Genomic DNA, 12,997 nt, shown 5'->3' with positions numbered 1-12,997 from the left:
TCGTTTTTTTCCTTCTCCCAGAATCAAGCTATTTGCAGGTTTCTGGGCAGTAACCAATCTCTTACCTTCCCACAACTCCGGCAGTGGTGTCGTCGACGAAGAAAAGTAAAAGGCACATGGCAAGCCATACAATGGCTACAAGTGCTGTCTGGCACCCACTCTGGGGGTTCCAACGTATCTGGAAAAGGGTCAGAAGGAAAGTTGGTGATGTGGCTGTACTTCTTTTGAAGACAGAAAGAGCTATAAGTCTCCCCAACCTATTGAGAGTAAATATTTGAGGCCCATATATCTTATTCCCCACAACCAGTCCTCTTCTTCATACTATCTATTGCCCTTCTTTTGCTCCTTCTCATACCCCCCATAGTATCCAGTGGTGGCGAACCTTTGGCACTCCAGATGTTATGGACTACAATTCCCATCAGCCCCTGCCAACATGGCCAATTCCAGATGTTATGGAATTGTAGTCCATAACATCTGGAGTGCCAAAGGTTCGCCACCATGGATCTAGCCTTTTCATGCTTTATACCCTCCCTACAACCTTTACGTCTCCCACTTTGCTCCATTTTTCTTTCCTCCTCCCCTCAGCTGTAGTTTAATTCCCACCTCTTTCTTTGTTGTCTTTCCTACCCCCCACTCCTACTTTCCCATTATCCAGCTCATCTCAGGTTTTAAAATTAAATTCATCAGCTCTTATGGATTAGCCAGGCAAGCACAGACAACACTAATGATGGTGTCAGTGATTACCTAGGTAATGCACCATGGCTGCTGAGATATCATGAGGTAATTTTGCAAGATGTTGGCATTTTAAAAATTAACATTTTCTTTTAATTCCTCCCTCTTTTTAAAATTAATTTTGTTCCTGCAAACATGGGGTCTCCTGGTTCCCCAATCTATATCTGCTCCCACTCTATAGATTTTTTGATCGATACACTGGGGATGGGTCCAAAATTAAGTCATAAATATAGTAACCTGAGATGTATCAGTTAACAGTGAAATAAACTGGTGCAGTTGGAGTTTAAAAGCCAGGGTCCTTTTGAGCCGGCTACAGTTTAGAGTTGCAAACCCTCAAATGGGAAAACCCACTGCAAGGCAAACAGTAACCTGCTAGCAGAACCTCTGGCTGACTGCAAGTCTAAGATCAAAACGAAAATACTAGCCAAGCCAAGATCCACCCTTCCTGCCCTGGGTGTGCCTAACAGACCCCTGAAAAGCTAGGCTGAACTGTTTTTGGAGGTCAGGCAAGGAGACCAAAGTTCAGGCCATACCCCGGGAAAGCAAACATGATGAAGCAGAACGCTGTAGTGTCAAGCGTTTGGCTCTCACCTTGTCTTCCAGGGCCTTGTCTACTACTGGAACAGAGAACACAGTCTGTCAAGCGAGGAACTGTGGGCGCCACACAGACTCCCACCTCTGAAAACGGGAAATTAAAAGCGTTAGCATGCAGGCAGCTTATGTTTGCCCATGCAAAGTGCCAGAGCCCAGATACAACTGGTACAAGTGGCATCTGCAGGATGTTTCCTATCCAAATATGCAGCCGTTGTCTGCTAAATTGAGACATCTGAGGAAGAATACATCCTCCTGGCACTGGGAAGCCACCAGGCTAGGCCAGCAGCTCCAAGTGTCAATTATTTGTTACAAAGTGATTCCTCCCCACCACCCAGAAAGCACTTCATGTTCCACACTTCAACATGCACTCCACTGCCCTCTGATGGGCATCACTGCTAAGCACATCTGAAAGAAGCAAGACTGCTGAGTACTGCAATTACCAACGAGCAAGACTTTTAATGATACACTTGTTCCGAGCCTAATAAAGCTGAGACTCTGCAAATCTCTCTCAGGGGTTTCACCATGTTGTGCCAATAAGCACTCAAGGGGGAAGGACAGAACTGAGCTTCTCATCATACTTTTGTTCTACTGATGCGGCTATTGCTCCACATGTCAGTACACATTCAAATGTCCATCACCAGTGCTGGAATTCGAGTGTGACAGGTTCATTCAAGTTTACAGCTCAATGAAACAAACTTTGCCCCTAACATCATTGGTTGGAATTTATGGGAGAGCAGCATGGCACACCTGCACTGTACCAACTACCTGCCTTACATTCTGGCCTGAGTGCCAAGAACCAAGCAAGCTATCATGCACAAATCAAAGAGTCACTCACTGCCAGTGTCAGTCACTTCCCGCTCCTCTGTCCGGGATGTCGCAATTGCAAATACAGTTTTCAGGATGGCACGCAGGTCACTGGCAAAGTTGGTCTGGAGCTGATCTGCCACTCCTGTCCATATACGGTACAACAGTCAGAATGCAGAAAAGGCAGGTTCTGGACATCCACACACCCCTTTTGCCACCACTGTGCCCATTCTTCCCACCTGATTAATCCACCAGCGGGTTGCTATCTTCACTGATGTCTCCTCCTGCAGAGGCATCTGGCCTGCAGGACTGAGGTATAAGCTACGCTATTTCTCACCCTGTGCGCTAATCTTTCAGTAGGGCTAAGGTAGTGATGTGGTTGAGAGATTAAATCTGCAAAACAGGAAGTCCTCGGTTCAAATCCAGCCTCACTCCCTTTTCTGCATTAGGAGGTAATGCTGAACTGCCTCCCAGGGTTGAGCAAAGATTACTAAGGTAACATATATTAAATGCTTTGAACACCTGAAATGCATTATGCAAATGCAAAATATCATAAGCCTCCCTATTACTTTTGCAATCAAATATATTACTAAATAATCCCTCTGGGATGAGAGACACGCTTGGTACAGGTTGCTTTTCGCTTATTAGGTTTGGAACCTGGGACCTCCGTACCTGCGGGACCGTCTTACCCCATATGTCCCGAATTGGTCTCTGCGCTCGGCAGAGGCCAATTTACTGGTGATCCCTGGCCCCTCAATGATGCGGCTAGCCTCCACCTGGGCCAGAGCCTTTACAGCTCTGGCCCCGCCCTGGTGGAACGCTCTCCCTCCAGCTGTTAGGGCCCTGCAGGATCTTAGCGAGTTCCGCAGGGCCTGTAAGACTAAGCTGTTCCGCCGGGCCTTTGGGGAGGCCGGCCGCTGATGGCCCCCTGTAACACCTGTAACATCAGTGGATCCTGCCGCTCCCCCTCCTTCTGGTCTTTTTAGGGGATTGTCAGTAGGCGCCATCTATTATGTTGATTTTAGTATGCTGCGTTTTAATGGGGTGGGGCTATTTTATTTATATAGAGCCAATTTAATTAATATGTATTGGATTTGTTTTTGGTTTATGCACTTTATTTTGTTTTGTTATTCACCGCCCTGAGCCCTCTGGGGAAGGGTGGTATATAAGTTTAATTAATAAATAAATAAATAAATAAATAAATAAATAAATAAATAAATAAATAAATAAATAAATAAATAAATAAATAAATAAATAAATAAAATAATGCTCCAATTTTTCTTTTAGGAAACCACTATGAGAGATAATATGTTACAATGCTTACTACACCCCCATCACATACGCTGATAGCTGCCATTTTCTGACCTCCAGAGGATGGTAGTGAGGCAGACACAAGGCATGCCTGGTTCTAACTTACCACATTAGCCTCATCCCCCCCCCCCCCAGGGTACAATAACTATACTCAAGTGTTCATCATACAAACAGTTGTACCACGTGAAAGCCAATTTCATTTTAAGGAGAACTCAAAATACTCTCATCTTGCCACTGTCCCCTTCCAAGATCTTTTCCCCAAACAGACACACTCTCTAGATCTACCTCTCACTGCTTGGGACATGTTTTGTGGTGATTCCAAGTCCCACCTGGTTTCGGAAGGTGCTACTGGGGGACTGTTGGTCAGTCCCTTGTCCTCTTGTCCCCTATGCTTTTCAGCATCTACATGAAACCTCTGGATAAGGTCATCCAGACACTTGGGCTGGGCTGTCACCAACAGGCAGATGACACTACGGCTTTTTGTGCTTCCAGCTGATCCCACAGAGGTTGTAAAAACCCTGAATTTATGGTTGGATGCAATATTGCAGTGGATGTAGGCTAATAAACTAAAATTTAATCCCAACATGATGGCAGTACTACTAGAGGGTACAAGATCTGACCTGGGACTTAAAGTGGCACTCATTCACCACAGTGGTGCATGCCCTGGTTACATCTAGATTAGATCACTGCAATGCATTCTACATGGTGAACATTTAAAAAAGGCTTCAACTGGGGCAGAATGCTGTAGCCAGGATGTTGACTGAAGTGGGTCACTTCACTCCAGTCTTGACCTATCTATACTGGCTCCCGATCTGTTTCAGGGCACATCAAAGTGCTTGTGTTGACCTTTAAAGGTCTATATTGGCTTCGGATCAACATCCTTGAAGGACCATCTACTCCCTTATGAACCTGCCCAACTACTACAGGCATCTTCCGAGGCCTTGCTTTACGGGTTCCTGCCTTCTGAGATTAGGCAGGTGGCATCCCAGATAAGCACCTTCTTGATCATGGCACCAAAGCTCTGGAACTCCCTTCACCAGGGAGACTAGCCTCTCCTTTCCATTACCATCTTCCCCTAGCAGATGAAGTTTATTTTTTGTTTCATCTGGTGTTCCCTCATGATCCATTCTTCCAGCCCTATGTTTTAATTTTTTGTATGTGTAGTTTAGATTTGGTTTTAGATTGTTTTCATTTTGTATGTTTTTAATCTGATAACTGCCTTGGTGGCCCTAAAGAGGGCAGAAGGGCAGGGTGCAGATTTTCTAAATAAATGTTTCTATCACAGGTAGAATCTGACCTTTGCCAATTCAAACCAGAAGATCGTATACTTCTTTAAGTACTCTATTATCCCAAAACTCTTTGTACCACCAACCACATATCCAATACTAATTTTCCCCATTGTGGTGAAAGATGTGGAATACCCAAGAAACTTGAAGAACTGGTTGTTGTGGGTTTTCTGGGCTGTGTGGCCATGGTCTGGTAGATCTTGTTCCTAACATTTCGCCTGCATCTGTGGCTGGCATCTTCAGAGGCGTATCATAGAGGGAAGTCTGTTACACACTGTGTCTAGCGAAACGTTAGGAACAAGATCTACCAGACCACGGCCACACAGCCCAGAAAACCCACCACAACCAGTTGAATCAGGCTGTGAAAGCCTTCGACAAAACTTGAAGAAATTTGGACACCTACCAGAGATACAGACAAAGAGTGTGTGAATCATGTCCTCAGTATTCCTGTAACGGGCTCGCAATTCCAACCATCGGGACTGCCGTGAAATATCAACAACAGCTCCTGCCTGAGTACCCTTAGGCTCTCGCTCATGATGCCTGTTAAGAGAAGCTGCTTTAGAACAAAGATGAAAAGGTATTATTTTCTCCAATGTCCCCACCCCATTTTGCAGAGGCATACCAGGCGAAAATGGCACTCGGGGCATGACTGGCTCACAGCCCTGCTGGCCCGGCTCCCCGCACCGCCAAACCCACCCACCCTCTGCGCCTTCCCCTTACGTGAGCCAGCAGGGCTTGGTGGCGCGCAGCTCGGACGCGTGATTCAGGTGGATGCTGCAGCAGCAAGCCAGATCCTGCCCACCAGGGGGCGCACCTGGGTCACCCTAGGGAAGGCAGGAGCTGGCCTGCAGGGAGGCAGGGTGTGTGTGTGATGCTTGGCAGTGGCCGGCCCAGATGGGCACGTGGCAGTGGGCTGGCACCTACCCTCCCCAGCTTTTGGGGGGGGCGTAGCCAGCCTGCAGCACTGGCAGGCAACTCAGCCAGCGAGCAGTGCCCTGGCACGGAGGGAGCTGCCAAGCACCAGCCGGGTTCCTGTGCCACAGGAGGGGCCAGGGCAGGGACCCGGCTGGTGCCTGGAGCCCTCCACGTGATGAAATGGCATGTGCCCCTGCCATTTTGCCCAGATGAGAGAATTCCATTAAGGCATCTTTCCTAAATGTCTGAATGTCCATCAAGGAAGTTGCCTAAGAGAAGGGAATCTCCATAATCAGAACTTGCATTAATGTGCCCATACCAACTTTGGGCCAGAAAAGATTCATGCATTTTCTTTTTTCACCTTCCAAGAGAGCCTTTGAATCCTTAGATTTGGCACAGGCATGACTGTGACTGGCTGCTAACTGCTTTTATTGCCTCTATCTTTAGCTATAGATCTTTAACACTTATCAAGGCAGACAGCTTCATAAAAAATGTTAAGACTAACATGTGTCTCTTTGTTTGGGTGTCAAGGGGGAAGTCATGTGAATGGGGCTGTGGTCCAATTCCTCTCAGTTATCAGAAGAACTGTGCTGAGAATTTCAGTAGGTAAAGCAGCTGCCAATTCCTGATGTGTGTGTTGTGTGTGTGTGGGGGGGGAGGAAGTGACTTTTGTTCCTTACCTTGGGACAGATACGCAAGCGTGTGGAGTCACAAAGCCCCTGACAGCAGCAGAGTCCACCTCAGAGGAGGCTTTCGAATCTGCAGCACTTTCATTCAGGACACGTTTTTCCAACATGTAAAGCTCTTCCTTGGACAGCACACGCAGCAGGTCTCTGCAACGGAAAAGCTTTTTTAAAAAAACAGAAAAGATACAGTACACCTGAGCAGCTCTCAAGGGCTGAACTAAGTGCACATAATAATTGGAAGGATAATCTCTAAGCTTATTTTAAGTGCAATACAGAAGCCAAACTTGGCAGCAAGGGACTTGCTTGATCTCGGCAAACCAACAAGGCATCTCAATCACTTATCTCACTCCAGTGTGTATACAAATGCTTACTCCCCTAGCAATAGCTTACTGTTGCCCACATGAATTGTGCCTCCCCCTGTAAGAGAAACTGCCAGAATCACTACAATGCTCTCCTTAACTAGAACATAACTAGGATTGTACTTTCAGTTAGGGAAGTGGATTCAGATACATCAGAACTGAAAACATATCAAAAAATACATCAGTATTTGGCATTCCAAATATATTCAATAATTTTTTGAGATGCCAAAACAATGGTCCCAAAAATCCTGGAAGCATTTGGGATGTACCAGGAAGATCAGAAGCCAGCACTTGCAGGCTCCTGCCAGCTGTTTTTTTCTCCTCTCCCCCCCCCCCCTCCCTTGGGTTGTGTGTCAGGGATGCGGGCAGCTGTGGGATTGCCAGGCTGCTTCTGTTAAAGTGTCTTTGTCAATCTGAAGAGGGTTTTTTTTCCTTTGCCAGAGTTGCTTTGCCTTTCCTTTCAAGTGGGCTTGCAAAATCCTTCCCCCCTTTGATTTGTTCTGCTGTCTGTAGTTCTCTGAATTAACACTAGTCCTGTTGATCTTATACCACTGCGGTGAAATGGGTTCTGCTGGGCATTCTGTACACTGTCATTTGTTCACTGGGCTTGCAAAAGTGCCCCCCTGCAAAGTTTCCACTGCATAGATTCTCTGGCTTGACGTTACTTGTTGAGTCTGGAGGCTATTTTTTCCCTTTCAATAGAAAACAATAGAGGACAGCTGGTGGCATCCTGTTCAGGGGCCCATGGAATTGGACGTCTTGATACTTGGAATTTGGGAGTAAAGGACAGGCCTATACCTTTAAAAACAACCTCCACCCCAACCATATGGAAAATTGCCCCATAGGGAATAACAGACCCCCAAAAATCTGGATTCTTGGAGGGGAAAATCAAATGTGAATACCATATTAATTCCGGAATTCAGAAATATCAGGAATACTTAATTGGAGGGGGGTGGGTCAAAATACTTGAATCTGAAAAATACCACTTGCTTGTTTTCCATGTCTCTACTTTTAGTACAATCATGTGGTAAAGAGTTTCTGGGACTTCTGACTGCAGAAACTGCAATTTGAATGCTCTGCCATATTCTCTACTAATATATTAAACTAAGACATCAGGGAGAAGAATGGGGCTACCACATCTCTACAAAGTGCTAGCTGATTACATGGAAACATTTAATATAGACAAACATTTGCTACAAGGAAACATTTAATATAGACAAAGGCAGTCAAATGAGACTCCCCCCCCACCCCCCATCTGCAATCGCCAACAGTTCAGTCTGTGAAACACATCTCCATTTGATTCAGCTGAACACATAGCTTGGTACTTAGCTTGCTCCTATTTTAAAGGGACCAACCCTCTAGATCCTTGCAACGCTTCACTGAGGTTCCTGTGCAGGAAGGAAGTTTCTCATTCATTCACGCACCTGATTTTTCTAAGCAAGACATAAAAGGGGCTGAAGACTCGGGATATGTCCTCGGGCTTCCGTTCCAAGTTCAGGGGCCCATCAGGGTAGATCAGAAGCCCGCTGCGCACAAGGGTGAAAAGAGATAGAGAAGATAGCTCAGAAGTAGAAAAGTCCCATTGCACAAAGTCTTATGTTTATGTTGCAATGCTAAAGTTGGGTTGGTTGGATCTAGTCCAGTATTAAAACAAAGTGCTGCAAACTGCTGTGTTCTATGCTATCTATTTTACTATTTGCTATCTGGGAGGAAGGTTAAAACAAGATGAAAATAGAAAGCAAATTTTGTCCCGAATAAAAGAAAGTTTGATATTTTAACAATTTCAACTGTCACAATAGGATTAGTGATATATTTGAATTTTGAATTAAACTTAATCACATTGAACTACTCAATAGTGTAGTAACATTATACCATATTAATTATGAGCAACTGCACTTAAACAACAAAAATAGCCTTACAATATTGTATGCCTGCAGTATATACAAGAATTCTCCAGTACTGCCTTACTTACTTATTGTCTTATTTAAAAACCTTCAGATTACACATTCTGAGTAAAATCTTCCCTTAGAAAATAAGGTGGAATAAAGAATGTAGAACAGAAGTCTAGCCCTCTCCAATCCTAGAACTTTGGTTTAAATAATATAAATTGGTTTAAATAATATAAATTGGATTCTGCTTTGGAAATATACCAGTCTTACCAGTGTAAAGAACCAGAAATGTGAGGACAAACATTTCAGAAATCTTGACTTGTGAAGTTGTGCAATGCTCAAGGGTTTGTTGTCAACCACACTATGACTAGTAAAACCACATACCTAATGATGGCCAGGCGGGGAATTGTGAACATCAGCTGCGGCTCACAGCCATCAATCATCTCCTGCGTCAAGTAGCCAAGCTTCAGCGCTCTAGGTGAGTGAGGGAGAGAGGTTCAGAGAATGACAACAGAAGGGTGTGGACCACATGACTAGAAGCTGTCAAAACCTCAGTCCAAGCAGCTAATTATCAGAAATAGCTTGAGCTGAATTTCCCGCATCAAACAGAATTTTGGCAGGCTTGCTTCACAAGGCATGGTTTTCTTCCAACACAAAAATTGGTAGTGCTTGCTGAAACATTTTCCAAGCCACAAATGAGAGGCTCTGAAAAGAGGCAAAAATCCTTACCTGGCCACAGTTTCGCAGAAGAGCACAATAATCTCCTGTTGCCTATAAACCTCTTCGGGTGATTTCACCGAAACCAATGAAGACACGTAGCTGGAAAACAGACAGACTGTGAAACTCACCTCAGCCACCACCAATCACCTATTCTGCATATGGCTCTTCCTTCAGGTTTCCCATGCTAGCTAGCACTTGGGTGGCATGAATGTCAGAAGATAGGACCGACCCTGATTAAGATTATGACAGTACTTTTGACTGAATCTAGTCAGAATGTTATTTAACACAAGACTGCCTTTATCAAAGAGCAGAATGTTACACTCCCATATATCCACTGACTGCTTCTAGGCTCAGTGTAGTACATTTTCTAAAAGGAGACCAATTTGTAGTCTTGTCTACTACTCACTCTGGAACAGTCATCAGTATTAAGGAAGCTTAGTACATACCTCAGTTCAAACTCTGCAAAGAGCATATCAAAGCGAATCAGTGCCCTACGGACAAGCTCCGAGTAAGGACCAGGTTGGCTCAGGCTTTGCTCTCGGAGTACTGTCCGTACCAGTTCTAAGCTGCACAGCAGATCCTTGGCCAGAGGTCGAAGCCGCACTCCATCAGCCTCATCCAAATCAATATAGGTGCGTGCCATCAAACACTGAAGGGAGAGGGAATAGGCAGATCAGGAAAACACCCTGTCTTCTGGCTGTCCCTCCCTAACACATCTTTGTAAAAATCTATTTCAGGGTTAGAAGGAGCCCTCCAGCAACTGTAATAATTGTGAATGCCAAAAATATCTTCAGACTATTCAGACTATATCTTAATAAATAAGTCAACAAGGTTGCATCGGGGTTCAGCAGTGATCTGTCCAGGAGGATTCAGGGATTTGATTACAAGTGCAATTTAAGCTATCGTTCTTGAAAGAACATGATGTGGCACCAGCTAATCAAAGAATCTATCTATGTTTGATTTCAACACTTCACATCTGAGTGCCATTCCACTTATGAAATGCAATGGAACCTAAGTTGGCCAGCTCTTGCAGCTCACCTCAGCATATCCAACAAGGCACGGAAGCACCCGACTATCATTCCTCATGGCTCACCTCAGCAGCAAACAGCATGTGATTCCGGAGACTGTCCACTAGAAGGTCCTCAGGGAATTTGATGACATAGTCACGGCCATGACGTTCCTTGGGGATGCACTCATCCATTATCTGCTCTATGATGGCTAACAGTTCAGCCTGGCAGAACAAGAAGAGGTATTAGCACTCTTAGAACAAGTATACTTCAGAGATAGCAAACAAATTGTTATGCAGGTGACCGCTCTAATCCTGAACATTACTGAAAGGCAAGGGAGATTCTGGTGCTTGCATGGTCAACACATTTCTAAGTGATATCTAGACCAGAGCAAAGATTTAGCAAGCCATAAGCAAAACAAAATTCTGTGTTGAAAGGAAGTGAGGAGAATGAAGGAGACTCTAGAACACAGCTGCTCCGTCTACCAAGAGTGAACCACATTAACATTTCTCCAATGAAACCAAGGATGAGAGACCGCAAAGTATATATAAATCTGCCAGAATGCAGCTTCCTCACCCTGACTTGCATGTATTTGTTTGTGACATACTGCAATTTCATCAGCAATATGTTACAAACAAATCCATGCAAGCCAGGGTGAGGAAGCTACATTCCAGCATATTTATATATAATTTGTGGTCTGAACCTTTTTGAACAGCATTAATTGCTCCATGTGTCCAGCAAGACATTATAGTAGATGGCCTCGGAGGGTTCAACTGCAATTTCCTGCCTTAAATTGCTTTAAGCCACTTTTTAATCTGCAAGCATAACTTACAGGCACAGAGTTTCATGGTTGAGAAAAACAATCTCCTGGCAGGAGACTGTGAATGAGGAGACAAAAGAAGTCAAAGACAGCAAGAAGAAGTAAGAAAAGATGCAGAAAGGTCCAGAAATAGTAGAACAGAAGCTCAGGCATCCTAGCTAGCTGCTTCTCCCCTTGTGACAGGAAAAGGACTGAGAAAAGAGGGCGTTCCCAATCCAATGGGAAGGCGAAGTTTGAAATAATTTCCTGCCTCCCTGACTGTATGGTGAAAAATGGCCACAATATGTCCTCCGGCTCAGGGGAAAAAACAGTTAATTTCTTGCAGTTTTATTAAAGTTACAAATGTGTTGTAGCACTACATAAATAAATATGGGTTAACCCTGGTTGTCGTCACCATTAAAAAAATCCAACTTGTACACACAGACTAGCTTCTCACTCATTTCTCATCATCTCATTGTTGGTTGTCGTCACCATTTAAAAAATCCAACTTGTACACACAGACTAGCCTCTCACTCATTTCTCATCATCTCATTGTTACTTTAAAAAGTTCAGTTTAATGGAACACTGGAGCTTGTACAAAAAGCAGCTGGTTTAGGAATAAATCCATCTGCCTCCCTTGTGTTTCAACAATACAGCAGTCAGAAAAGCAGTGACAAAGAGCTTTATTGCACAAGGCCTTTTTATATCATACTCCAAAAGGTATTCAGAAGTGAAAATGATAAATAAGCATTGTAGATCACCAAGAGTTGCTACAGCAAAATAACTATAAACTACTATGTATCACAGTGAAAGTTTTAGGCCCTGTTGCAGCCTAGCATTTGTCGAGGTCTGAAATATCCCAGCTTACCTGGCTAAGGTGCAGCTGATTTAGCAGCACCAGGTACTGCTGAGGCTCCGTTTCCACATCCAGACAGTTGATCTCCGTTACCACTTGAGTCACTCTCTCATCAGCATAGAAGAACTGTGACAGCAGCCTGGGATCAGAACGCTGAACAGAGAATAAAGTGGTCTGGTAAGTCATTGCTGGACTTGCAAGGTTGGTTAAGACCAAGATTTGAACTTAGTTTTCAAAAAGGGGAGGGCTGGGTGTTCTTGTCCAAATGAAGTACAGATTTGGCAAAAGGTATTATAAAAAGACAATAATGCTAGGAAAAGTCGAAGGCCGCAGGAAAAAAGGAAGACCCAACGTGAAATGGAAACATGTCCCTCAGTTTGCAAGAGCTGAGTATTAATGATAGGATATTATGGAATACATTGATTGATAGGGTCGCCATGAGCTGGAAGCAACTTGATAGCACTTCACACAACATTACAGAAACCCCTTACCTCAATCATGTAAGCCAGAAAGGGATGGATAAAATATTCAAATTGCAAGGCAACACCAAAACTGCTTCCATATAAAGCCTCTGCTTTGCATTTCCCTCCCTCCAAATGGCAGCATTTCTTTTTTCAGTTTCTACACAACACTGTGCATTTGCCCACCTTCCACGTTATTGCTGGGTCCACTGAAAATTTCTCCAAAGCTGCTTAGGGTATGATGCTTCCAGAAAGAGGGTACTTAAAGCATGATTTGGGGAATGTGTGGATGAGAAGACGTGGATTCTGCATTTCTCTGCGCACATCCAGTACAACACCGAGCACCATTTTTCTTGTCCAGCGCCCCCAGCCCCGCCACTTATGGAATTCTTATCCAATTGTTTTTAAATTATTTATTATAAGTCCACCCCTATCCTGTTAAAACTATTATGACATTCCTTCAACTTTTTTAAAAGGTAAGTCTTCCAGAGGTGGTGGGGGGAATGGAAGGCTGGCACAAGAGGAAAGTACACAAACGGGCATATCTTCTAAAGATGGTGCCCAGGCCAAGTGTTGAG

General features: G+C 44.3%; 1 protein-coding gene across 1 annotated transcript in view; it reads right to left on the bottom strand.

Moving 5' to 3' along the window:
- The window catches only part of LOC125428201 (lateral signaling target protein 2 homolog), a 32,991-nt gene that overhangs the window by 2,147 nt on the left and 17,847 nt on the right, over positions 1-12,997 (bottom strand). Inside the window, exons 2-12 of the mRNA XM_048487938.1 lie at positions 11,971-12,111; positions 10,390-10,527; positions 9,743-9,945; positions 9,306-9,395; positions 8,961-9,050; positions 8,112-8,213; positions 6,323-6,475; positions 5,131-5,267; positions 2,162-2,275; positions 1,324-1,410; positions 66-178 (exon numbers count right to left, since the gene is read on the bottom strand). Of these exons, the coding sequence (XP_048343895.1) occupies positions 66-178; positions 1,324-1,410; positions 2,162-2,275; positions 5,131-5,267; positions 6,323-6,475; positions 8,112-8,213; positions 8,961-9,050; positions 9,306-9,395; positions 9,743-9,945; positions 10,390-10,527; positions 11,971-12,111 (1,368 nt within the window). The remainder of the gene's footprint in view (positions 1-65; positions 179-1,323; positions 1,411-2,161; positions 2,276-5,130; positions 5,268-6,322; positions 6,476-8,111; positions 8,214-8,960; positions 9,051-9,305; positions 9,396-9,742; positions 9,946-10,389; positions 10,528-11,970; positions 12,112-12,997) is intronic.

This window comes from Sphaerodactylus townsendi, linkage group LG03 (genome assembly GCF_021028975.2).
Source record: "Sphaerodactylus townsendi isolate TG3544 linkage group LG03, MPM_Stown_v2.3, whole genome shotgun sequence".
Classification (NCBI taxonomy): domain Eukaryota; kingdom Metazoa; phylum Chordata; class Lepidosauria; order Squamata; family Sphaerodactylidae; genus Sphaerodactylus; species Sphaerodactylus townsendi.
The sequence above is the reverse complement of the archived record's forward strand: the minus strand, read 5'-3'. Positions and strand labels throughout refer to the sequence as shown.